Source organism: Salmo salar, chromosome 06, assembly GCF_965601325.2.
Source record: "Salmo salar chromosome 06, fSalSal1, whole genome shotgun sequence".
Taxonomy (NCBI): domain Eukaryota; kingdom Metazoa; phylum Chordata; class Actinopteri; order Salmoniformes; family Salmonidae; genus Salmo; species Salmo salar.
The window spans coordinates 53919949-53947500 of record NC_138296.1 but is presented as its reverse complement, the minus strand read 5'-3'; the positions used below and the strand labels follow the sequence as shown (position 1 = coordinate 53947500).

The window sequence follows — 27552 nt, the reverse complement described above, 5'->3', positions numbered from 1 at the left end:
AGTGACTCCATGGGCAGCAACGGCCAGGTTGCTGTGGTAACAGCATTCCTGCACCAGCTTAACCAGGTCAGTGAGCCGGGGAGGGGCGGAAGCACCACCTGAGGGGTAGAAAGGTGAGTACTTGACTGAATGTTCCCAACATCACAAGGCCCCAAAACAGCAAGGCCCGTAATCACAAAGAGTCTCAGAGTGGGAGTGCTGATATAGGATCAGTTTTGCCTTTTAGATCATATGATCATCTTACGATTGCCTGTACTGAAAGTCAGCCAATATTGCATTATAGTGTACCCGTTCCAGGGTTGAAGTAATGTTTGCATTATACTGTACCTGTTCCAGGGTTGAAGTACTGTTTGATGGCGATGGTTCCAGAGAGGGTTGAGAGGACGGACAGCATGCCCAGCTTCAGGCTGTTGTAAGGGCTACTCAGGGCACACTCACACAGGGTCTACACACAGAGGAATAACCATTTATTTAATGCACTGCAACGAATATAAATCAACACAGTATCATGAAAACATGGATTATCCTCAAAATACCCAATGAATGACAATTCCCTACTTGCAGTTTGATTATGGAGGAATAATTTGCAGGTACAGTACCAGTCAAGTTTGGGTTCTTTATTTTTATTATTTTCTACATTGTAGAATAATAGTAATGAAAAAACACAGAATCATGTAGTAACCAAAAAGTGTTAAACAAATCAACATATATTTTATATTCTTCAAAGTAGCCACCCTTTGCCTTGATGACAGCTTTGCACACTCTTGGCATTCACTCAACCAGCTTGTTGAGGTAGCCACCTGGAATGCATTTCAATTAACAGGTGTGCCTTGTTAAAAGTTAATTTGTGGAATTTATTTCCTTCTTAATGCATTTGAGCCAATCAGTTGTGTTGTGACAAGGTAGGGGTGGTATACAGAAGAGAGCCCTTTTTGGTAAAAGACCAAGTCCATATTATGGCAAGAACAGCTCAAATAAGCAAAGAGAAACAACAGTCCATCATTACTTTAAGACATGAAGGTCAGTCAATCCGGAAACTGTCAAGAACTTTGAAAGTTTCTTCAAGTGCAGTCACAAAAACCAAGCGCTATGATGAAACTGGCTGTCATGAGGACCACCATAGGAAAGGAAGACCCAGAGTTACCTCTGCTGCAGAGGATAAGTTCATTAGAGTTACCAGCCTCAGAAATTGCAGCCCAAATAAATACTACACAGAGTTCAAGTAACAGACACATCTCAACATCAACTGTTCAGAGGAGACTGCGTGAATCAGGCATTCATTGAATTGCTGCAAAGAAACCACTACTAAAGGACACCAATAAGAAGAAAATACTTGCTTGGGCCAAGAAACACAAGCAATGGCTATTAGACCGGTGGAAATCTGTCTTTTAGTCCGATGAGTCCAAATTTGAGATTTTTGGTTCCAACCGCCTTGTCTTTGTGAGACGCAGAGTAGGTGAACGGATGATCTCCGCATGTGTGGTTCCCACCGTGAAGAATGGAGGAGGTGTGATGGTGCTTTGCTGGTGACACTGTTGGTGATTAATTTAGAATTCAAGGCACACAACCAGCATGGCTACGACAGCATTCTGCAGTGATACGCCATCCCATCTGGTTGGCGCTTAGTGAGATTATGACCCAACACACCTCCAGGCTGTGTAAGGGCTATTTGACCAAGAAGGAGAGTGATGGAGTGCTGCATCAGATGACTTGGACTCCACAATCACCCAACCTCAAACCAGTTGAGATGGTTTGGGATGAGTTGGACCGCAGAGTGAAGGAAAAGCAGCCAACAAGTGCTCAGCATATGTGGGAACTCCTTCAAGACTGTTGGAAAAGCATTCCAGGTGAAGCTGGTTGAGAAAATGCCAAGAGTGTGCAAAGCTGTCATCAAGGCAAAGGGTGGCTACTTTGAAGAATATAAAATATATTTTGATTTGTTTAACACTTTTTTGGTTACTACATGATTCCATGTGTGTTATTTCATAGTTTTGATGTCTTCACTATTATTCTACAATGTAGAAAAACTCTTGAATGAGTAGGTGTGTACAAACTTTTGACTGGTACTGTATGTGTGGGACATAAGACCCCACCTGAGTGTTTTTTCTGTTCCAGAGATGGGGGGCTTTTTTAGCCAGGAGCTTTAAGTCCTGGATAGCCAGTCTCTTGACTGCTTTCCTGGGGTCCTCCTTCAGATATTGGAGAAGCAGCTGTAACTGCAGACAGTGGGGGAAAAGAGACTAGCCATTAAACATTATTCAAAGCCTTCTACAGATCTCTCAGATTCTTGAGCTCAGGAGAGGAATTTAGATTTTATAGCCTGGGTGGATGCCACAGAATGCATCTGGATTAGCAATTTCCACTGTTGCTAAGCTTTGCTGTCATCTGGGCTTCAGAATTGCAGATGATATTAACAAGTCACTTGTCACTGAAATTCTACACGTGGAGATCTGTTTGTATGATTGTTTTGGATGAAACGCACTCAGTCTGTGCTGTGGTGTCAACTGTAATACCAAATAGGGTCCAGCGGCCAAAAATTGTCTGAGTTGTGTACCAATGGGATTCTAATGTCCATTAGTGTCCAGGGAGAGACCAGCATCCCATTGACAGCACGACTAGCCAAAATCTAAAACGGACCTTTACCTTAATTTTAACCAATTTGAAAATGTAATATCAGTGTGCACGCCAGCCACGTCCCCTTAGTTATCCCCTAGTGTCTTATTATAGCTACCTGTTTGGGAATGTCAATGAGCGAGGAGGCGGCCAGCTGGGTGAAGGTGTGCAGGGTGACAATGACCATGGGGGTGGAGGGGTAGGAGGTGACCAGCTGCTGCAGCAGCTCTCGGCTGCTAGAGGCCAGGCTGGCATTGTGGTGCATGTGCTGCAGCATAGGGATCAGCTTCAGTTTCAGGTCCACTGGGGTGTCCAGACCTGGAGAGGAAGAAGAGCGTAGTGATAGCACAGCCCAGTGGGAGATCAACTGGGTAATGTTCAGTTGGCATGAAATGCAAGAAAAAGCTCAGAAACCCAAAGGTACTATCTGAACTTGTCCAATAACAAAACACTTGCATTTGTTTGTTGCAAAATGTTTTGCTACAGTGTAGACTAATGAACATGACCCTGGATGCTTTATTTAAAAAGGAATTGCATGGCCTTTTCTTCTCCTCTACAACACCACCAATGTGCTTGTTCAGTTGCTTGTATATACCTAAACACAAATTTCATAGAATGTAATATGACTCTGCACAAGATGTTCACATGATACTACAGACATTATGTTACCTTGAATCATTTCACTGATTTTGTTGCAAATCCCAGCTGCAAAGTCTCTGCAGATTGAAAGGGACAAAGAACAGAACATGTTCAATGAGTCAGACACTGAATACATCATTATTCCTCTTTCCTGGATGGGGCATAGATCAAAACAATTTTATCAACAGTTTGAAAGGAATTAAGTCAAGTTAAAACCATGACAGTTCGGGCAGACAACATAGACCACATTGAAACTTATCTCAAACAGAGACCCACTTACTTCGACTGTGCAGAAAAGCAGGCCGATGCAAAAATGGCTGCCTCTACTTCGACGTTGTCATGAGAGTCCAGACTTTGGTGAACGCTGTGATGGGCATTCTTCCTTTCCGGGATGATAGTGGCCAAACTGCCAAGCATCCTTAATTTAAAAAAATCAACAACAAAAAACAGGACAAATCACAGAGAATTAGAAATCATTTAAGTGAAGATGATTGAGTATTTATAAAGAAAAATAAAAGCTTGGTCTTCTATGGTGTATGTATCACATTTTCTTTTGGAATCAGTGAGGTTTCAGTGAGGTTTCTCATAATTGTTCCACGCAATGACAACCTAGCCTCGATTACCATTTTTTTTAATTCACATTGTTGTAGGCATGTAATATTTCTGAATCAGTTGTCTGAAATGTGAGACTAACGATGACCACCATGCAAATCTGCATCACTGCCACTGTGTGGAATGTGGATTTAACCACCATCATTATATATCATCAAACCCTAAGTGGAAAGAGAAGTAAGTGCACGCTATGGTACCGGAGAGTGATGGCTCTGGCCACAGGGTCATTGCTGTGGATGACAGAGAAGACCCTCTTGACAAACTCGTCCACGTTAAGGATCTTCTCCAGGTGCTTCTCGCTCTGTTGAGTCACCTTCAACACACAGAGGCGCAGAAAGTTGTTCCTGAAAGAGGGGAGAGGTATGTTTATTTATCACAGTAGGAGGACAATACGGTCAAAACTCACTCTGGTTAGCTGCCTTGGAACGATTCTGAGGCAGAGGTTTATGCAATTTAATACATCAGTAACGGCAAGTGAAAAGTGCATTTATGATTTTGCAGAGTAATGTCTAGTTGAAATGTCACAATTCTCTGTACCCAAGCCTGAAGATGTCTGCCAGTTTCAGAAAAGCAGAGTTGATGAGGATGGGGAAAGGGTACTTCTGGAAGAGTTTGGGGAAGAGGACCACTGCTTCACATTGTTCCCCAAGCTTCCCAGACCGCAAACCTGTAACAAATGACAGTCAAACATTTAGATTTACTAGTGTACACAGATCTGGAAGGACAACTTCAGTTCCATCCCCTGTAGCCATATGCCTAACTGGCAAACGTCTAAATGTAGTTACAGTTTGCTCGTCCCTGAGGCGAAAACCTAGCGTTCGCTACTAAGGAACTAGCTGTCTTGTTATTTTAATTGTAGCTAACATATGTGCCGTTGTGTGCCCTTGAATGCATGAACTTCCGGGGATACATGACAGAACAGTTGTTTCAAATGTTAAGGTGTTAAACTAGTTTCGCATTGATAAGGATAACAAATGGCTAGCCACCTAGCTTGTTGCTACCCGGCTAACTACACACCTTTGTCCAACTCCATGAGAGCTGAATTTGCATCCAATTCTTGTTCCCCATAACCGGCCTCTGACAAGAATGACCGTGCAGTAGAAAGCGACATTGTTTATATTTTAGACTTCACGTGAAACAACTGTATATTATCTTTTAAAGTATTAATTCAGCAACCGGATATAGCTAACATGTTCCGTTCGGCACAGAGGTATGAAGTGACGTAAAACAGGAAGTATAACATTTCCAACCAATCAGCGAGCGCGACGCAACTTTAGCGGGAGATTCGTCTCTTCTTTCAGTTCATTAGTTCGCGGGAAAGGGGAGAAACAAACAGAAGATCACAGCACAGGAATTGCTCTGACGAATAGAAATAGTTTTTAAAAATCGTCTGGATTCGGCTGAGTTATAGAAATGCTTTTTCGCTCCATTATTGACAGAGGAGTCCGTAAACGGAGGCGCAATGGTAAGAATGTTAATGTAGACAGTAGTCTGCCTTCAATCTTGCTAGGCAGCTATAGCACAGATAGAACAACGAGAAAGATATTTGGCTATAGCTAGCTAGTTAGCCAAAGTTAGTTAGTTAGGTAACTAGCTCAGCTGTGTTTACTTCAGCATTGTTGGCTGCTAGGCTGGCCATTTTGGGATGCAAATGGATGGATGGATGGATGGATATTGTTGTGGGGAAGTGGCTAGCGTTAACGACTAGCTAAGGAGGACCTTGGCGGTTCCTGGGGATGGATATCACATACTGTTTTTGCTGCATGTTTCATACACTGTTTTTGCTGCATGTTTCATAATGGTTGTATTTGTTGTTTCCTCTTCTCCACCAGACCTCAGCCCAAAGTACCCGTTGTCCTCTCTGCTGGACGGCTACCAGTGTGCACGGTATGATGAACACATCTCATACGGGAACATGGGGGTAGCCGTGCCCCCTTTTGGATGCGCCTTCTCTACAGGTAATACAGGAAGTACTCTACTGTATGCCTATGAGTGCGTTAACCATGAACCACTGTCCGATGTCCTGTTTTCTTCTGTTAACCACTTATTTTCCTGGCGTTTTAGCTCAAGGGCTGCAGAGTGTATTTGCTGTGGCCAACGAGGAGGGTGTCTTGAGGCTCTACAACACAGATAACAGACAGAGTCCAGTCCTGAAAGGTAACTTATCACCTGAGTGGCAAAACCACATGACCAACAGAGTAACTCAAGCATCTTGTTTTTTGGGCTGAGACAACAGATGATATGATAATGCACCCGTATTATGCAGACCGCCTAGGAAGGTTGTGAGACACAACAGTGGTTGTGACTAAACATTGCAGCTCTCTGAATCTCCAGCCTAGCTTGCCTTGTTTTAGGACCCTAACTCATTAAATATCATCAGATGCCAATTGGGGTACAAACTTTATTTTTCTATTCCATAGAATGGATGGCACATGAGAATGCTGTCTTTGACCTTGCTTGGGTGCCAGGGGAGGCTAGCTTGGTGAGGAGAAGTTTTCTTTGATTGTTTCACATCACACACGGTGGTCAGGACAACTACTTTCTATAGACGTGTTAGAAGATGCATGATAAAATGTTGTGTATTTCCATCAGGTGACTGCATCAGGTGATCAGATGGCCAAGCTGTGGGATGTGACATCTGGGGAACTCCTTGGCAGCTTCAAGGGGCACCAGTGCAGCCTCAAGTCTGTTGCATTCACACAGCAGGAGAAAGGTCATTTTCATATCAATTCAATAACTTTATTGTCCTAGAGCGGCAGCGCATGATACATTAAAAACATAGCTATAGACATATTTTTTGTTAAGTATGTTTCCAGAATGAAGAGACATGGCTTTGAGTGTATGGTCTTTCAGATTTCTCGTGGGTGTATACCCATGCCTTAAAGGTTTTTATCTTATAGTCATAGGTATCACCACAGAACAGCTTGACAGTTCATCTACTCAGAACTAAACTCTTAAACAGCTGCTGCAGAGTTTTTGTTTTTCCCCAGGGGAGCCTGTGCTTTTTAGGCCACTGCACACTTTGTTGGTTGTGTCTGAAAACTTCTTAGGAACCATGCTAACTTCTCTCTTCTCGAACAGCTGTGTTTTGTACTGGGGGCCGAGATGGGAATATTATGGTCTGGGACACCAGGTGCAGCAAAAAAGGTAAGGACAGATATGAAAGTGATTACCGTTTTCTTTAGTGTAAACAGTATGTTTGAAATCGATAGGTTAGTTGTTGAATATTTTGGATGTTAAATCTTTCAAAAGTTTGAATTTTTCAGTGAGTAAAGCCAGGACTAGAATCTTGGGTAATTGTGTCTAATGCTCTATTAAGTTCTAGGCAGAGACGTGTTAGAAGATACTAAAATGAGGACTGGAAGTAGAACGGTAGCCCCCCCCCCCCTTTGCACGTTACGGGCAAGTCTATGGGCCAAATGTCCCCTTCAGAAATTCGAAAGAGTCGAAATCCTAATTTGTCTAAGTGATCAGTCACAAGAAAATCTGTGCACCGGAACAAAGTTCCTTGTTAGTTGTTGCAGACGGTTGACAGACGCTACAATACCAGTTATGTGCGTCTATCTACGAGAGATTGAGTGGGTAATGGTGTTTGTTTTCCCTTCAGATGGATTCTACAGGCAGGTGAAGCAGATCAGCGGGGCTCACAATAAGATGGATAGAAACACACCTAACACGAAGAAGAGACGCCCAGGCACACGCGGCATGGCCCCCTCTGTGGTTAGTAGTAAAATCGATCCAGTGTCAGTTTTATTGTTCACTTCATACTGATTAAAGTTAGGGACTGGGATATTAAGAGCAAATCTGAAGTCTGTTCTCCATCTCTTGTAGGACTCCCAGCAGAGTGTCACCGTGGTGCTGTTCCGGGATGCACACACCCTCATCTCTTCAGGAGCTGTTGATGGGTAAGAAATCTGATATGTAATACTTTAATGCTACTGAACAGTGCTGCGCTGCTCTGGTTACGTACTGCGCTGGCCAGTTTACGTATCCGACACAGTTGCTGAACCTGGCTGGAAAGGACATTGAAAGGATAACATCTGAGCTAGTATGGTTTGGATTGGCACGATGGTGTGACAAGCTTATACAAATCTAGATTACTGTCATAGGGATGTATGTGAAGCCAGCACCACAAAGAACGATTCTTACTTTCAAATGTAATTTTTTTCCTTTTAACCAGGATAATCAAGATGTGGGACCTTCGGAAAAACTACACTGCATACCACCACGACCCCATACCACTCCAGGTGTACCCATACCCAGGCTCCAGCACACGGAAGCTAGGTGGGTTTTCTCAAACATGACTCAAATTCTTGATAATTGTATCCTTCCTTCCTTCGAATAGGCTAATCACTTATAAGATATTACTGGATTGGTGAAGCTACTGTCTGAAACTCATCCTTTCATCTAGCCAACTGTAGTAAGATCAGTGAATTCTGTAAAGGAATGAAGGAAGCCGTTTACAAGTATTCAAACAGGTTGTTTAAAAAAAGAAACAAAAAAAAGTGTTTGTTTCATGGAGTAGCACAAGTGTAGGACCTGACCTGTGTTCTCTGTGTAGGTTACTCTGGGCTGGTGTTGGACTCCACCGGCTCCAACCTGTTCTCCAACTGCATCGACGACAACATCTACATGTTCAACGTCAGTGGATTGAAAACCACTCCAGGTAAACGAATGCCTTCTGCATGTCATTCTATTTCTATGGCCACGTCCGTCAAAAGCATGGCTGCATTCAGCCCATGACTTTGATTTATGGCAAGTTACTTTAATGCATCTGTATAGTCTCCCATCCATTCAAATTAAGCTCCTGCATGCCATTACATTTTCTTGTTACTACCACTGTTTTCCACCAGGTGGGGCTGCACACTACTGAACGGTTGACGCTATTTGATTTATGGGAAGCTGTCAGATAGGCAAAAATGCCATACTCTGGGAAGATTTATTTGCTTGTTCAACTGCATGTGCCAACACCGTCATAATGAATTTGGCTAACGTCTCCTCTCCCCTGTAACTATTCCCCAGGTCGTTGCTGTAAGTGAGAATGTGTTCTCAGTCAATTTACCTGATAAAATGAATAAAAATATAATGTGCCAGACACGTATGGTATTACATCGTCTTTACAATGGCCCAGAGGTTGTTAAACAGACAGGGAGGGTACAGTGTGTACAGGAGACTGTCTGACAGAGATGAGAAATACCTCAGTGTTTGTGTTCTTAACGAGTCATCTAAGCCTGGGATGTGTTCATTAGGACATGCAAAGGAAACGTTTAAAGAAAAAGTTGGTGGAAAGCAAAAATGTACGGTTCTTATTGGACAAGTCAAGGTAGCCCCTCCCTGTTTTACTCCGCTGTCTACTGTTCGGTGCCTAATGAACACCACCCTGGTATTTTTACCCACTAGCTGAGACTGGGTGCTTAGTCAAGAATGTAGCCCAGGGGGGGTCTAACTTACAATGTGACCAGTCCCTTGACCGAACGGGAAGTAATATGTGTGTAGACTGGAGCGTCTCCTCAGCAGGGCTCTACAGTGCGACCATTTTACATGCATATGTGCTGAAATATTTTGCTGTGTGACCTGTAATTTTTATTTAGGAGCACCGTTGCACCTAGAAAAATGTAAGGATTCTAGCTTTAATATTGCAAAAACATTTCATTGTGCTCTTATATTTCTTTGTGTGCACCTACTTTTTTTCAATTTGGGCACAAAAATTGTTCAGAGTTGAGCCCTGCTCCTCAGGATCATATTTGTTTAGAGTTATGTTGACCACATTTTGTGTACTCGCCCTGTGTACTCTGAACAACTGAAATGTTGTTCTGGTGGTTTCAATGTCTGGTTATGTGCACTTTATTTCTGATGTTCTAACCTGTCTTTCTTTTGCAGTGGCAGTCTTCGGTGGTCACCTCAACTCCTCGTTTTACGTGAAGTCCACTGTTAGCCCAGATGACCAGTTCCTGGCTAGTGGCTCAAGTGACCATCATGCATACATCTGGAAGGTGAGCTGACATTTAGATTTACCCAATCCAGTGAAAACCTTTGAAAAGCAGACTGATGGACGATTGCTGACAAATTAACATGCTTTGACTATTTAATAACTATTATATCCATGCATTTTATAATGTGTCTTAACCACCTATTTTCCTATTTCAGATCTCTGACCCAAAGCAGGCTCCTATGATGCTTCAGGGCCATAACCAGGAAGTGACCTCCATAGCGTGGTGCCCCACAGATTTCACCAAGGTGAGATCTAAGATTTTGTCTATGTTCACATAGCCAGCATGATTTCAGATGGTTTGTGTTTAGAATGTTATTCGTATAAAATCAAACTTTGTCACGTGCCGAATACCGTGAAATGCTTACTTACAAGCCCTTAACTAACAGTGCAGTTCAAGAAGCATTAAGATAATTTTTACTGAATAAACTAAAGTAAACAATAACAAGGCTATATACAGAGGGGTACTGGTACTGAGTCAATGTGCGAGGGTACTGTTTTAGTCGAGGTAATTTGTACATGTGATGGGGTGAAGTGACTATGCATAGATAATAAACAGCGAGTAGCAGCAGTGTACAATACAAATAGAGGAGAGGGGGGGTCAATGTAAATAGTCTGGTGGCCATTTGATTAATTGTTCAGCAGTCTTATGGCTTGGGGGTAGAAGCTGTTGAGGAGCTGTTGAGGCTCCTCAACAGCTTCTACCCCCAAGCCATATTACCTCATTTTTGGTCCTAGATTTGATGCTACGGTACTACTTGCCGTGTGGTAGCAGAGAGAGCAGAGAGAACAGTCTATGACTTGGGTGACTGAAGTCTCTGACAATTTTGGGGGCTTTCCTCTGACACTACATATTACAGTGGGGGGAAAAAAGTATTTGATCCCCTGCTGATTTTGTACGTTTGCCCACTGACAAAGAAATTATCAGTCTATAATTTTAATGGTAGGTTTATTTGAACAGTGAGAGACAGAATAACAACAAAAATATTGAGAAAAACGCATGTCAAAAATGTTATAAATTGATTTGCATTTTAATGAGGGAAATATGTATTTGACCCCCTCTCAATCAGAAAGATTTCTGGCTCCCAGGTGTCTTTTATACAGGTAACGAGCTGAGATTAGGAGCACACTCTTAAAGGGAGTGCTCCTAACCGCAGCTTGTTACCTGTAAAAAAGACACATGTCCACAGAAGCAAGCAATCAATCAATCAGATTCCAAACTCTCCAACATGGCCAAGACCAAAGAGCTCTCCAAGGATGTCAGGGACAAGATTGTAGACCTACACAAGGCTGGAATGGGCTACAAGACCATTGCCAAGCAGCTTGGTGAGAAGGTGACAACATTTGGTGCGATTATTCGCAAATGGAAGAAACACAAAAGAACTGTCAATATCCCTCAGCCTGGGGCTCCATGCAAGATCTCACCTCGTGGAGTTGCAATGATCATGAGAACGGTGAGGAATCAGCCCAGAACTACACGGGAGGATCTTGTCAATGATCTCAAGGCAGCTGGGACCATAGTCACCAAGAAAACAATTGGTAACACACTACGCCGTGAAGGACTGAAATCCTGCCGCGCCCGCAAGGTCCCCCTGCTCAAGAATACATGCCCGTCTGAAGTTTGCCAATGAACATCTGAATGACTCAGAGGACAAGTGGGTGAAAGTGTTGTGGTCAGATGAGACCAAAATGGAGCTCTTTGGCATCAACTCAACTCGCCGTGTTTGGAGGAGGAGGAATGCTGCCTATGACCCCAAGAACACCATCTCCACCGTCAAACATGAAGGTGGAAACATTATGCTTTGGGGGTGTTTTTCTGCTAAGGGGACAGGACAACTTCACCGCATCATTTGACGGGGCCATGTACTGTCAAATCTTGGGTGAGAACCTCCTTCCCTCAGCCAGGGCATTGAAAATGGGTCGTGGATAGGTATTCCAGCATGACAATGACCCAAAACACACGGCCAAGGCAACAAAGGAGTGGCTCAAGAAGAAGCACATTAAGGTCCTGGAGTGGCCTAGCCAGTCTCCAGACCTTAATCCCATAGAAACTCTGTGGAGGGAGCTGAAGGTTCGAGTTGCCAAACGTCAGCCTCGAAACCTTAATGACTTGGAGAAGATCTGCAAAGAGGAGTGGGACAAAATCCCTCCTGAGATGTGTGCAAACCTGGTGGCCAACTACAAGAATTTCTGACCTCTGTGATTGCCAACAAGGCTTTTGCCACCAAGTACTAAGTCATGTTTTGCAGAGGGGTCAAATACTTATTATTAAAATGCAAATCAATTTATAACATTTTTGACATGAGTTTTTCTGGATTTTTTTGTTGTTATTCTGTCTCTCACTGTTCATATAAACCTACCATTAAAATTATAGACTAATCATTTCTTTGTAAGTGGGCAAATGTACAAAATCAGCAGTGGATCAAATACTTTTTCCCCCCACTTTATATAGGTCCTGGATGGCAGGAAGCTTGGGCCCAGTGATGTAGTGGGCCGTACGCCCATCCCTCTGTAGTGCCTTATGGTCAAATGCTGAGCAGTTGCCATACCAGGCGGTGATGCAACCGGTCAGGATGCTCTTGATGGTGCAGCTGTAGAACTTTCTGAGGATCTGGGGACCCATGCTATATCTTTTCAGTCTCCTGAGGGGGAAAAGGTGGTGTTGTCCTTTTCATGACTGTCTTGGTGATGTGGACACCAAGGAACTTAACTCTCCACCTGCTCCTCAACAGCCCCCTCGACGTTAATGGGGGCCTGTTCGGCCCGCCTTTTCCTGTAGTCCACGATCAGCTCTTTTGTCTTGCTCACGTTGAGGGAGAGGTTGTTGTCCTGGCACCACACTGCCAGATCTCCGACCTCTTCCCTATAAGCTGTCCCATAGCGTCCGACGGCGATGGGATTTGAGAACGCTCATCCTGTAGCTTCCAAGAAATACACCTTTTGTGCTGCTTTAGGATCCATTTTGCGTCCCTGGAGCAAATGTTAACGTTGTAAATTGTGTGCCTTTGCCATAAAACAGAGTTGTGATAGTTGAAGTGGTCAGGAGGTGGTGTAGGTTTGTAGCCTAGGTAGACCAGACTGAAAGCTGCGTTCACCATTGAAACAATGTGTGCAGCGTTCAGTCTGGTTTAACCAGGCTAGGAGAGGTGCAGATTGGGGCCCTGTGTAATCTTATGCTCTGTCTTGTCAGATTGCTTCCTGCTCTGACGACAACACCGTACGGATCTGGCGTCTGGACAGGGGGACGGATGGAGCAAAGTCCTCTCTCGGAGAGGCCAATCTGGTGGGCTGGGCGTGTCCTAAACCTGCCACCACCGTGTCCATTCCAAGTGAGTACCGCTCCTGCTGCTATTTATCAGCAGAGAGAGGGTACATGACATCTTTGACATTCCGATCAATGAGAGAATTGGATAGGACATTTTAATAAAATGGCCTGATGAAGATTTCATATCCATTGCAGTTACTATCCTTAATTATTTTTACTGGTCTGTGTAGCCAAACGATAACTATCTCCAATGCTTCTTGAACAAGCGGAACTCTTTGGATTGAAACTGAAACTCTGTTTCTCTCTCTAAGGGCCTTTGAACCACGTGGAGTCCACCCCAGCCAAGAGTCCCCGGGCAGGGAGTCTGGGGGCCCCGTCCTCCCCCCAGCCTGCCGCCTGCGCCCCCAGTACATCCGACGTGCCTCTACCCTCCAGCACCACCACCGCCTCCACCCTTCAGGCCCAGGGTGCAAAGGCCACCCTCCTACGCCAGAAAACACCCTCCTCTATCAGGAACTGGTTTTCCCAAACCCCCGGGTCTCCTTGGGAACAGGTCACCTCTCCTCTCCACCTGGTGCTCAGCCCCCAGAGCCCAACCGGTACTCCTCCCTCGGAGAGGAGGGCCAAGCGCCGACTGGAGACGGGTGACTGTGGGGCAGCAGGGGGCTGCGAAGGTACAGGGGAGTGCAACTGCGTTACAGCGCTCTACCCCGCAGCCAAGATCAGCCGGGGACTGGCAGGTGTGTGCTGCCCCAGCCAGGAGCCACCTCAGGCGGGCACAGAGAGGAGTGAGGCCTGGGGAGGAGCGGACCTCCAGGTGGAGGACCCATCCACACAGGCAGACAAGGAGAACCACTCTCCAGGTGGGGCAGACTGGTTGTCAGTGATGAGTCAGAGGCTGAGGAAAGGTGTGGGAAACACCAGCAGCATTCCCAGAAGCCCCAGTGCCTGCAAGAGGCGAGATGGCAGGATGCCCACCTCACCGGTATGCACAAGTTGACCTGAAATTAGTGACGTTTAGTGATGTTACAGTATAACCAGGATTGGCTCCCAATGTAGAACAAACACTGATGGCTCTAACTGCATAATATGGTACCTGTTGTCATTTCTCTTTCTCTTCTCTCTCAGGCAATGCGCTCTCCCTCCCAGGCAATGCGTTCACCACGATCCATGCAGAAAATATCCTCCTTCTTCCAGCAAAAGACTTTGGAGTAATCAGCTTGGATTGAAATTGTACTCTGTGCTGAGAGAGAGAGAGAGAGTGCAAAATCCTTTATGGTGCTCCTACTATATGTATTTTAATTGGGATCACTGTTCAACCAATAAATATTTTTAAAGATACATTTATACAGTATCAGTCAAGTTTGGGCACACCTGCTCATTCAATGTTTATTTTAGATTTTTTTTTACTGTTTTCTACATTGTAGAATAATAGTAAAGATATCAAAACTATGAAATAACACATATGGAATCATATAGTAACCAAAAAAAGTGTTAAACAAATCAAAATATATTTGAGGTTCTTCAAAGTAGCCACCCTTTGCCTTGATGACAGCTTTGCACTCTCTTCGCATTCTCAACCAGCTTCATGAGGTAGTCACCTGGAATGCTTTTTCAACAGTCTTGAAGGATTTCCCACATGCTGAGCAATTGTTGGCTGCTTTTCCTTCACTCTGCGGTCCAACTCATCCCAAACCATCTCAATTGGGTTGAGGTCGGGTGATTTTGTGGAGGCCAGGCCATCTGATGCAGCATTCCATCACTCTCCTTATTGATCAAATAGCTCTTACACAGCCTGGGGGTGTGTTGGGTCATTGTCCTGTGGAAAAACAAATTATTGTCCCACTAAGCGCAAACCAGATGGGATGGCGTATTGCTGCAGAATGCTGTGGTAGCCATGCTGGTTAAGTGTGCCTTGAATTCTAAATAAATCACTGTGTCACCAGCAAAGCACCCCCACACTATCACACCACCTCCTTCATGGTGGGAACCACACATGCAGAGATCATCCGTTCATCTACTCTGCATCTCACAAAGACATTGCAATTGGAACCAAAAATCTCAAATTTGGACTCATCAGAACAAAGGACAGATTTCCACCGGTCTAATGTCCATTGCTTGTGTTTCTTGGCCCAAGCAAGTCTCTTCTTCTTATTGGTGTCCTTTTAGTAGTGTTTTTTTTTTTTATTTATTATTATTTTTTGCAGCAGCAGCACCAGCAGCAAGTTGACCATGAAGGCCTAATTTCACTGTCTCCTCTGAACAGTTGTCTGTTACTTGAACTCTGTGACGCATTTGTTTGGGCTGCAATCTGAGGTGCAGTTAATTGTCAATTTCTGAGGCTAGTAACTCTAATGAACTTACCCTCTGCAGCAGAGGTAACTGGGTCTTCCTTTTCTGTGGTGGTCCTTATGAGAGCTAGTTTCATCATAGCGCTTGATGGTTATTCATATTTCTTAATTTTCACAGGATTGACTGACCGACATGTCTTACAGTAATGATGGACTGTTTATTTTTCCTTATTTGCGCTGTTCTTGCCATAATATGGACTTAATCTTTTTGTTTAACACTTTTGTTTGGTTACTACATGATTCCACGTGTTATTTCATAGTTTTGATGTCTTCACTATTATTCTACATTGTAGAGAAACCCTTGAATGAGTTGGTGTGTACAAACTTTTGACTGGTACTGTATGTGTGGGACATAAGACCCCACCTGAGTGTTTTCTCTGTTCCAGAGATTTTTTATTTTTTTTGCCAGGAGCTATGTGGGTTGATTCTTAACCTTCAAATCCTCAAAATGGGTACAATATTGTGTATCCTTAAAACAGGTTGTTCACTCAACATTGACAAACTTTTGAGAGATTCCTCTTCTCATGTCTATTTTGTATATTAACTTTGTATACTTGGTGTGGATTTTTCTGCCATCAGTTTATTCATTTGTATGAGATTTTATAAGTTCTGTGAAAATGTTGTATTTTGTGTGTGTGTATATACATTAACTTTGATTATTGCTTGTATAAACTGACTTTAGCCAAAGTTGCTGTGTCTTTCTGAACTTTTCATTGATTAAATACCATCACCTTGGCATACAACTTGAGTCGTACAGATCTAGGATCAGCTTTTCCTTCCCTAACCTTAACCATTAGTGGGTGAAATTCTTCACCCTACACCGTTCATGTCATGTCTGCACAAGTTTGAATTCCAGTGTTGGCTCCCCATACTGAATAATTAGCTGTGTCACTACCATGTCATGCTAAAATTCATGAAGTGACCATGGGACTGGAATTAGTACTAGGGAAGTATGTCAGATTTCACTACAAAAGATTGATATTGCAGAAAGTATGTCCCTAGATGACAATACTTGTAAAAAAAAACAACATTTAAAAGCCAACTTTGTTGTTGTTGGTATCATAGAAATATGTCTATGGTACTGTGTACTACATTTCTCTTTAGGTTAACAGTCCCATGCAATGCTGTTCATCAGTAAAAGGGTTCCAACACTGGTCTCCAACCTGTTTTTCCAGTATACTTTCCCCTTCTGTTGTTTTAACCTGACAAAGGTTATTTGTCACATTCTTCGTACACAACAGGTGTAGACTAACTGTGAAATGCTTACTTACAGGCAATTCCCAACAATGCAGAGAGAAATAATAGATAAGTAATGACACAATTTCATTCATTTAGCAGACACTCTTATTCAGAGCAACTTACAGGAGCAATTAGGGTTAAGTGCCTTGCTCAAGGGTAGGTACGTCAGCAGATTTTGCACATAGTTGGCTCGGGGATGCACACCAGCAACCTTTCAGTTACTGATCCAATGCTCTTAACCGCTAAGCTACCTGCCGCCCTCAATATTAAAAGCAATAATAAACACATGCGTTTTGCGCTGTGTTAATTGTATTTTAAACAATTAGATAATTATTTATCCTTTGTGCTGAAAGGAAATTTGGAATGCATGATATTTTGTATACCTGTCAACCTGCAATATAAGTCTATGGGCCAAATGTCCCCTTCAGAAATTCGAAAGAGTCGAAATCCTAATTTGTCTAAGTGATCAGTCACAAGAAAATCTGTGCACCGGAACAAAGTTCCTTGTTAGTTGTTGCAGACGGTTGACAGACGCTACGATACCAGTTATGTGCGTCTATCTACGAGAGATTGAGTGGGTAATGGTGTTTGTTTTCCCTTCAGATGGATTCTACAGGCAGGTGAAGCAGATCAGCGGGGCTGTCAACCTGCAATATATTTGTCTCATAACATTTTCTTCTGCTCTCTTCATGCGATCACGTGCAAAGGTTAGCGTGTCCCTAGACTCAGAGAATCACATGGGGTCAAACAATTCTTCTAACCACTCACTTTGCTGTAATAACCTAATGTAGTAGGTGTAGAAAGACACCTGAGAGGAGTCCCCACTTCAAATTTTCAGGGGAAATGGAAATTGAAAGGTTGAAAATAGGCCCTCTCTATCCCTGAAAACTGGCAACATTCACGTTCTGCTAACACTGCTAAGGGTGTTGCTGTAAATGTAGGGGACAGGTTTATGGTCCATGCTTTCTGGGAATCCTTGGGATGTCCCTACCACATTGAAGTTGACATTTAAAATGGTTAAGGTAAGGGTTAGGGTAGGGACTTCCCAACGATTCTGGATAGCACTAACCACACATTTGTTGGATGCTACAGAGTGTCCTGATGGATAAAAATAGTATCATGATGTACTTGCAATTGCAAGTGCCTGGCCTCAAAATAATCACTCACCAGTGTGATCTGAAAAGACAATTGTGACTTTGTTTATTTGGATCTTAGTACTGTATCTAGCCTATTTATAAAAGTTTCCAACTTTTCATTGGCTGAAAGTTGATTGCATTAAATTTGAAACCGGGTTGCCCTTACTTGAGCCTCCAAACAAAAGTGACATAATTCAGCACGTATAGTAATTTGTACGATTATGTGTTATGGCGTGCAAAGCGATTGCTTTTGATTAAACAAATTGTTAGACACTTCAAACATTTATTTTGAGGAAAATATATCTTGAATGTTTCTGGACTGCACTATGCTGCCTTGTTGACAAAATGACCGAGCGGCACAGATTACTGTTCGATTTGAGAGGCGCTCCTCCCTCCCCGCTTTCGTCCGATGACGTCATGGGCATTTGCCCGGTGCCCGCGGCTTAGCATAATCGAATCCGCCCATTGTCACATGGTTTAGAGCCCGGTCTTAATCGAATTCGATTGGTTAAAAAGGCATGGAGCATGCAACTTTCGACATTTTTGTTGGATACTGGCGTTGCCTGTCAAATTACGTACACTCGTGTCACAAAATGCAACCCGACAACGATGCGAAACTGTTTACGGTTGCACAGAGTCTACAGTGTTGTGGCTTCTGCATGGATGTGTTTTATCTAGCGAATCTATTGGAAAAGTTATTGTTGAGGTCCGAGCATAACTGAAAATTCCTTATCGGGGTGTCAGTGCAACTCGATGAACAGATAATTCCGACTAAATGGACACGGGAACATGACTCCATTGGCGCCGCTGTTTTTCCGATATGAACGTTACTGAGTAACGTTAGGTCGAGGTTGCCAGACTTCATTCGTCCAGACTGTTTTTTTTTGACAAAGCCAACTGCGGCTACAAGACACGGACTACAGTATTTATTTTTCTTGTGAAAATTAGTATGAATTTCATCATGAGAGTTCGCTTTAAATTGTAAATGTTCATATTATCTAGCTAGCTAACTGTGCGTTTTAACACGTTAGCCAAGAAGCTAGCTAGCGGTAGCATTTATTTGTCTGTCATTTACAGTACATGGCATAACATTACTTGCTTTCTCTGAAATAGCTAGTTAGCTATAACAATGACAACACTAGCAACAGGTATATTGCAGAAATTACAAGTTAACAAATATACCGAGCAATTTAGTTAGCCAATGTTTCTGTTGTCAGACAATTAGTTAGTTAACGTTAGCCTAGCAACTTTGGCTTGTTAACGCTTAACGTTCGTTTTGTAAACAGCTCGCTGGACTCTCAACAAGCGGACCGAATTATGCGGGCTTTACATGGAAACTGATTAACAAGCTACAGTAGTGGATCCAACAAGGAGAAGAGGTGTTTTTTTTTTAAAGCTTGCGGTTCACTCCATTATTTCAAGTTGGAGAATATTTTGATGTGGCTGGGAGACATAGCCTACGTGTGGTAACCCCTGAATCTGTCTTTGGTGCACTTGTAAAAACATATTTTTACGTTATAGTTTATGCACCACAATGTCGGCTATCTCTGCGACTGAGAAAGTGGACGGGTTCACACGAAAATCAATGAGGAAAGCCCAGAAACAGAAGAAATCTCAAGGGTCGTCCCAGTTCCGAACTCAAACTCTTACTGAGCTTTCACCCTTGCCGCAGCTCAAAGGTAAGACTAACTATTAGAGGATTAACAATTCTGCCTGAAATAGTGTCCATGAAAGGGTGGTGGTGTAGTGTTGATACTTTCCCATTACACCTGCAAACGTGATCAATACCTGACGTACTCAGACATCGATCTGTACAGGGATACAAATGTGTTGGTGGTGAATGCAACGCGGAAGCTATGGGTAGCTAATGACAGTTGCGATGACATGCATTTTCAGCTTCTGTTCCTGGGCACCCAGCTGTGATCCGTGTTCAGGTGTGAACACTGAAGTGCAATCCTTGTAAACTAGGCTACATTGAGCTGATGCGATTGATCTAATTGCAGATACTGTTGTAAATTGTTCACTGCCTACGTTTTAGTTGGTGCTGATCTCTGTTCTGTAATCTTTTCTCCATCGGTGTCAGTTCCTCCATTCTCAGAAATGGCACCGTTGTTATGTATGGTATCTGTTATTTTGAGAGGGGACTGTGAAGAGACACAGGTAGACACATGCACACGCATGCTAGCACATGCACTCTACACAGACGTACATTGTAATATTGTTGTATGATGGTATTATACATTTTGTATTGTAGATATGTAGTGGTGTAATAATGTTGTACTGTATTATCTTTCGTTTTATGTGTGATGCAAGTGCCTTAATGTGTTTGGACCCCAGGAAGGATAGCTAATGGGATCCCTAATAAATACAAATGCATGTTATTCCTGCCAGCTACATATTGTACCATACTACTATCACGATTCACCTGGATATTTGTTGAGTAATGAAGTTTGTGGTTATTTTCCTGTATGAGACATATGGTCCTAAGGCCAGACAATTACATTCATTTCTGTTTTGAATACATGCAAGCAAGCTACAGAGCTCTCTGTAAACATAGGCCTACTACAGTATTTAATAACTTTATATTTTTAGTTTTGGTAAAGAGTAGCCTGTGTATTAGGGCGCCCCAGTGGCACAGCGGTCTAAGGCACTGCATCTCAGTGCTAGAGGCCCCACTACAGACACCCTGGTTCGAAGCCAGGCTGTATCACAAACCGGCCGTGATTGGGAGTCCCATAGGGCGGCGCACAATTGGCCCAGCATCATCTGGGTTTGTCCGGTGTAGGCAGTCATTGTAAATAAGAAATTGTTCTTAACTGACTTGCCTAGTTAAATAAAGGTATTAAAAAAATCTGTCCCTTTCTGAGAATTTCAACCCAGTTGCAGAGAGTGATATGTTTTGTACACCTTGGCAGCCAGGATAATTGTAATCTCTTCTAGCTACTGTAACTTGTGTTATAGGATATTTCAAGATTTATACATTAAACAGTTGCCTCTAAAGAAACATTTCTATAGTCAAATTCCTCAATTCGAAACTGTCAGACACACAATGAAACCTATGGAGATTAGATTGCTTCATACTGCAGTATTATTGGAGTTGATGAGAAAGGTTCAGAATACCAGAATCCAAATCGCCCTGCACTTTTAAGTGCATACCTTTATCTTCATTCAGGAATTTTGCCAAATTCAGTCTTGGCTACATAGCTCAATCACACGTGTGAATTGAGCAACAGTGAGGAACTTCCCTTTGTCAACTCAACATATTACAAGGTCAAGAGCTTGGTTATTATCTGATGGGCTCCCACTGTGGCTTGTCTGTCCCCAGGTCATTTGTACAGTTCATTATAGGAACTCTCCAATGTAGCTTAATGGCATCTGTGTTGTAATGACAATTTGATCTTTAATGTTGATGCAGAGTAATAGAGATTTTGGCAGAAGCCTGCCTGGGAGAGAAATGTCAATGTATTCAGGAATAACATGTGTCCATAAGTTTGAATCAATGTGCTTCCTTTCATCTTAAGAGGCCATTTGAAGACTCAAAATCCACCCTGTCCTCACAACTACTGCATGGTATTGTGAAGACTCCTGAAACTTAATTTTCTAAAGCAAAACCTCTCACTGATTTCAGCAGTCAAGTTCAGACTAGTTAGCCTTCCAGCATGTTGAAATGGCAAGGGAAAAGTGCAGACACACTAAACCTTGGGCCTACATGGCATTGACTTGGTTACTGCTGCTTGTGGATTGATAAAATGTTTGACTGGTTGTTATTTGTGAGGTTTCGTCTTTGTTTGGTTAGAAAGGTAATGTGCAGTTAGTTATACACTACACTGAATGAAGGCATTGATGGATATTACAGAGTAACGTGTCATAAACGGCCCCACACCAGTGGGACCAGAAGGACAGGTGCAGAGGGAGAGACCCTAGGGTGCTTTAGGCTTCACTCAGTGGGGTGGTCTCCCACCAGGCCCCCAGTGTCCGGTCTGGAGCTGGGAAGCTACTGCGTTGAAACCTAGAGGTGCCAAAAGCCCAGGTCACTCCTAGAAAGCCTATGTAAATTACAATTGCCAGAACAGCCCAGAAAAGGAAAACAATTCTGGACGTTTTGGGCTGTAAAATTAGATTATTATGATCAAGTTTGATCCCCTCGGGTTATTTTAGAGTCACCAAGGTCCTTAGTGAACGTTTTTGTTGTTGGTGCCATTCAGCAATATGGCGCTTCAAATTCAATCAGGAGTTTTCCATAGGAATACATGGATGACGTCAGCGCTTTCACTATCTATTGGTTTTAATGTCTATGGGGAGCACATGATAATGGATAAACAAGCTCTTTCTGAATAGAAATTGAACATTTCTATGTTGGCATCAGTATTAATTTGATCATGGAAAGTTCTCAATTAGTCTTTTAATTGTTTAGTACCTAGTAGTTATATAGTAGTAGTCTAGCCTAGTATGTAGTTTCATGGCCCTTTCTATTCTGATAGTTGTAGTCGACCTTAACCTCGAGGCTACCTTTGCATTCTTGTGTCTGTGAATGGGTGGCATTTTTTATTAATGACGTCACAGACGGGTTCAGCTCCGGGTGATGATAATGCTGCCGTGACTCACTGCTTTGAATGGAGGATTGTGTAGAGGGGTTTGGTGTGTGTGTATATATTTATTTTTCAATATTTTCATAAACTGATGAAACACAGGTACATAATCAAGGTGACTTAGGAAGATGAGGCCCAAGTGCAAAAGAGGGTAATGTAGTGTCCACAACTAAATAATCATTGTGGAATCTGAAAAGACACATATCCCGAAAGCATGACAGAGTACTACGTGCACACGCTAACAGAAAGTAACCAGGTTGGTAGCTTGCGTGTCATTGTAACAAAGTATTTATAAACATAAACTCTAAAATAAAATAAATAGAAAGCCTATTGCATAGATAGAATTGTATCATTGATTTTGGCCCAATAGGCCTGACATATTACCTCTTTTTCAAGGAGATTTCTGTTTTGACAGGGTAATTTTGCTTGCCTAAAAACCTTTTAGGCCTACCTATTGAAAAACAATTCTGCATCCCTGCCCAGCCTAGAAACAGTGGCCCGGAGGGTGTTTAGCATCCCCAGTAGCTCTGCAAGCGCGGAGAGGGTATTCTCCGCTGCTGGCCTGCCTTCAAGGCACCATCGCATGAGCCTGAAGCCACAGACTCTGGCCAAACTCGTGTTTCTAAAAGTGAATTCAAAGGTCTAATAAGTCATTTTTTGTTTCATTTTTACTTCTAACTAAGTCACAGCCAATATGTGCAATTGAGACTATAATGATTTAATACAACAAAATGTTGTTTAAATGCTGAGTGCTCAATGTTCCTTCCAGCCTAGTGTCGCACTCGCAAATGCTTATTTCTTTGCGGTCTATGGCCTTGAAATAGAGATAATAGGCTAATAATATAGCCTAAATAATTCATTTTCATTATTTCTTAGACTACCTGCCTTGCTCCTGACCTATTTAGTGTTTTATGTGCTGTTTAATATGACATGTAGCCTATTTGAAATGATGAGCGCTTCTTAGTCATCTTTTTGTTTTATAAAAAATATTTTCGTTCAAGTCATATGGTTTGGTTTCGAATCCAAATGGGAAAACTATGTAGTCACAAAATAGATGGGTGTTGGTTAAATTGATTTTAATGAATGAAGTGAAGTTGTAGCAGCTTTTTTTTTCTTCCTGTGAGCAAGGAGCGGTTTTTAGCGGAGCGGTTGGAAAGGACATGAGTTGGATTATTGACTGCTCAAGTCCGCTCACATACTCTGGTACAAAGTAATGTGATGTTTTTTCAGCCTTTCAGACAGAATAACCTGCAGAAGGATTGGCTGTCCCTGTAAAGCTGTGCAAGAATGCATGCTTATTTGAGTGACTTCAAAGTAATTAGGCACAGTGTTTGTTTGGCTGTGAGGAGGGGAGCTAACTGGAAGTCTTGCTGGGGAGGTGATTGCCATGACCAGGATGTGTGTGTCAGACAGGCTTCTAATTCCCCCACCAACTATCTCTCACTCTCCCTTCCTCCCTCTATCCTTCCCTCTCTCTCTGGAGCAGAGACCTCACCCTACCTCTCTTGTGTTGCCTAATCTGTCTGTTCCTCTGACCCCCTTTTGTCCCATCTGTGAGCCTGTAAGAGTAATAGCAGAGCTAGCCTAATGCTTGAGTGAAATGGGTTGCACAGAGGAGGAGTAGCTCACCTCTTGTGTTGGTGTAGGCTCTGATGTGTCAAATGAGCAAAGTTCAATTGGGGCAATAATTTATTTGCAGTTAGCTGTGCATGGGTGTGTGTTTGACTCCCACATAGAGGTTTACACCATGCTCATTTGATTGCTGACTGTGGTTCCACCTGTGGTTGAAGTCCAAGGAATGGTTCCTGTCTGCTCCCCAGAGGACTCACTCTGGCTCTCCCTCTTGTTCCCAGTCAACTACTTTTTAAATAACTCACCCAGGTCGATTTGCTGTTTCACTCACATTGAAATATTCCATGGGTATAAAGATAGATGGCCTGTTTTGATTTATTTTAAATCCTTACTCTTGACAGGAAGCAACGTGGTTGTGCACCTCTGGTTTTATAAAATTGGCTTAGCTGTGCCTGCACTGATAGGGGAGCGACAGCTTTGGATTCATATGAATGCCTCTGTTATGAATAAAAAGTGATTTCCTCTGGAATAGTCCTGAACAATTAGCCCACACACATGGGCCTATTTCCTAAAACACAAACAGCTTGACATTGCTCATATTTCAATGCATTCTAAAAGGCTTGCCTACACATCTGAACTTATTTGCATTATAACACTATATCCCACAGTCTACGCATCATGACAATAGCCTAAATGCTTTACTGTGACCTTTCTCAGCTTTAATCGTGCTATGTTTGTTTGGGCTGGGAATTGTCAGGGACCTCAAGATAATATCGTCCACGATACTTAAGTGCTGATACGATATGTATTGCAATTCTCACAATTCTATATGTATTGTGATTTGATATTGCGATTTGATGTTCCAAACATATTGCTCTGTATGTCTGCTGGAGAGAGATGCGAGAGCATGAGAAAATTTGTTTTGATCTATCATGCAAATAAGTGCTGAAAACATGTTGGCTCACTATTTAAAAAGATGGAGAACAAGCTAAAGGATGAAAGAAAAAAAAATACCAGAGTTTTGGCGCAGGTACAGCTGGACAACAACGATGTACAAAACATTAGGAACACTTGCTCTTTCCATGACACAGAATGACTGACCAGGTGAATCCAGGTGAAAGGGGTGATCCCTTTTTGATGTCACCTGTTTAAATCCACTTCAATCAGTGTAGATGAAGGGGAAGAGACAGGTTAAAGAAGGATTTTTAACCCTTGAGACAATTGAGAATGGCTCCCGAGTGGCGCTGCAGTCTAAGGCACTGTGTCTCAGTGCTAGAGGCCTCACTGCAGACACCCTGGTTCGAATCCAGGCTGTATCACAACCGGCCGTGATTGGGAGTCCCATAGGGCGGCGCACAATTGGTTCATCGTCATCCGGGTTTGGCCGGTGTAGGCCGTCATTGTAAATAAGAATTTGTTCTTAACTGACTTGCCAAGTTAAATAAAGGTAAAATAAAAATTGTGTATGCGTGCCATTGAGGGTGAATGGGCAAGACAAAATATTTAAGTGCCTTTTAACAGGGTATGTTAGTAGGTGCCAGGCGCACCGGTTTGTGTCAAGAACTGCAACGCCGCTGGGTTTTTCCGTGCTCAACAGTTTCCCTTGTGTATCAAGAATGGTCAGCCATCCAAAGGAGATTCAGCCAAGACGCAACTGTGGGAAGCATTGGAGTCAACAAGGGCCAGCATCCCTGTGGAACGCTTTCGACACCTTGTATAGTCCATGCCCCAACAAATTGAGTCTGTTCTGAGGGCAAAAGGGGGGGGGGGGGGTGCAACTCCATATTAGGAAGGTGTTCCTAATGTTTTGTACTGTGTGTGCGTGCAGTACCAGTGAAAAGTTTGGACACCTACTCATTCCTGGGTTTTTCTTCAAAGTAGCCACCCTTTGCCTTGATGACAGCTTTGCACACTCATGGCATTCTATCAAACAGCTTCATGAGAATGCTTTTCCAACAGTCTTGAAGGAGTTCCCACATATGCTGAGCACTTGTTGGCTACTTTTCCTTCACTCTGCGGTCCAGCTCATCCCAAACCATCTCAATTGGGCTGAGTCCAGGTGATTGTGGAGGCCAGGTCATCTGATGCCGCACTCCATCACTCCAAATAGCCCTTACACAGCCTGGAGGTGTGTTTTGGTACATTGTCCTGTTGGAAAAACAAATGATAGTTCCACTAAGCGCCAACCAGATGGAATGGCGTATCGCTGCAGAATGATGTTGTCGTTATGCTGGTTAACTGTGCCATGAATTCCAAATAAATCAGTGTCGCCAGCAAAGGACCATCAAACCACCTCCATGCTTCACAGTGGGAACCACACATGCAGAGATCATCCATTCACCTACTCTGCGTCTCATAAAGACAGGTCGGTTGGAACCAAAAATCTCAAATTTGGACTCATCAGACCAAATGACAGATTTCCACCGGTCTAATGTCCTTTGATTGTGTTTCTTGGCCCAAGCAAGTCTTTTCTTATTGGTGTTCTTTAATAGTGATTTCTTTGCAGCAATTCGACCATGCATGCCTGATTCACGCAGTCTCCTCTGAACAGTTGATGTTTGTCTGTTACTTGAACTCTGTGAATCATTTATTTGGGTTGTAATCTGAGGCTGGTAACTCGAATGAATGTATCCTCTGCGGCAGAGGTAACTCTGTCTTCCTTTCCTGTGCCGCTCCTCATGAGAGCCAGTTTCATCATAGCGCTTGATGGTTTTTGCGACTGCACTTGAAAAAACATTCAAAGTTCTTTACTACATAATGATTGGCTAGAGATAATGCATAAATCACAGTATAGCAATCTTGGGAACTGCTACAGCTGTAAAGAAGCTCCTCTTCCTTGCTGCATTGGAGATGCTGGAGTGTTTATAGCCCCATGTTGTGTGAAAGATACCTAAATGATGACTCACTGGGAGTCCGGCATGGTTGCCATGGCAGCCAGAAGCCCTGCGAGGTATTTCGCAAAGCACGTTTGACAAATTTGAGATTTTCCCAAAGATAGCTGCCTTCATTTGAAGTCCGACTTCAGAGGTGTTTTAAAGATGGATCTGATCAAAACCCTGCCAGTCTTGAAGCGATTGGTCTTCAGGGGTGTCGAACACGGATTAGTTAGGTCGCTAGCTTAGCTAACTCGTATCCTGCTTTGTCAAATGCACATAGATTGATAGGCTTTGTCATGTGACTTGTTTCCACTGTGTGTGCCAACAGACCGGGAATCAATTCATATTTATTTTTAGATCAAAGGGGTATGGCATGCTGCTTTCATGTGGATGAGTCTGTCTCTTTTTATTAATGTGAAAACTGACTCATTTGCAATAGATGCCTGTCAAGTGGTAAATATGAGTGCTCTCTGTCGACCACAACCTACCAGACATCATCGATCACTCGCATCACTTTTATTGCTATCCCATCACAGCCTGGGTGCTATGGCAGGCAACTATATGTGCACATTCATTCGGAATTGCTCTGTGTGTGAGTGCACTCAACCTTGGGTCATGGATGTGACACTGGGTGTAACCACAGGGTTGTGAGATTGCCTGGTTGCTGATTG

The 27552-nt window shown here is 43.0% G+C and overlaps 3 protein-coding genes across 3 annotated transcripts in view; 2 read left to right on the top strand and 1 right to left on the bottom strand.

Moving 5' to 3' along the window:
* LOC106607582 (integrator complex subunit 7) overlaps window positions 1–5079 on the bottom strand; it is an 11752-nt gene extending 6673 nt beyond the window's left edge. The window contains exons 1-9 of the mRNA XM_014204660.3: window positions 4882–5079; window positions 4402–4531; window positions 4062–4208; window positions 3533–3670; window positions 3283–3329; window positions 2732–2931; window positions 2094–2216; window positions 328–445; window positions 1–98 (exon numbers count right to left, since the gene is read on the bottom strand). The exon at window positions 1–98 is cut by the window's left edge and continues 37 nt beyond it. Of these exons, the coding sequence (XP_014060135.1) occupies window positions 1–98; window positions 328–445; window positions 2094–2216; window positions 2732–2931; window positions 3283–3329; window positions 3533–3670; window positions 4062–4208; window positions 4402–4531; window positions 4882–4975 (1095 nt within the window). The 5' untranslated portion in view covers window positions 4976–5079. The remainder of the gene's footprint in view (window positions 99–327; window positions 446–2093; window positions 2217–2731; window positions 2932–3282; window positions 3330–3532; window positions 3671–4061; window positions 4209–4401; window positions 4532–4881) is intronic.
* An 87-nt stretch (window positions 5080–5166) lies between these two features.
* LOC106607583 (denticleless protein homolog) lies at window positions 5167–16156 on the top strand. Its single transcript, XM_014204661.3, has 15 exons — window positions 5167–5329; window positions 5697–5822; window positions 5929–6021; window positions 6285–6346; window positions 6457–6577; window positions 6946–7011; window positions 7472–7584; window positions 7696–7769; window positions 8045–8148; window positions 8426–8530; window positions 9745–9857; window positions 10012–10101; window positions 13044–13182; window positions 13430–14103; window positions 14247–16156. Exons 1-15 carry the CDS (start codon window positions 5278–5280, stop codon window positions 14331–14333), a joined length of 2019 nt encoding a protein of 672 aa, XP_014060136.1. The 5' UTR covers window positions 5167–5277; the 3' UTR covers window positions 14334–16156.
* A 2265-nt stretch (window positions 16157–18421) lies between these two features.
* Window positions 18422–27552, top strand: part of LOC106607584 (serine/threonine-protein phosphatase 2A 56 kDa regulatory subunit) — a 163771-nt gene continuing 154640 nt past the window's right edge. Inside the window, exon 1 of the mRNA XM_014204662.3 lies at window positions 18422–19523. Within this exon, the coding sequence (XP_014060137.1) occupies window positions 19379–19523 (145 nt within the window). The 5' untranslated portion in view covers window positions 18422–19378. The remainder of the gene's footprint in view (window positions 19524–27552) is intronic.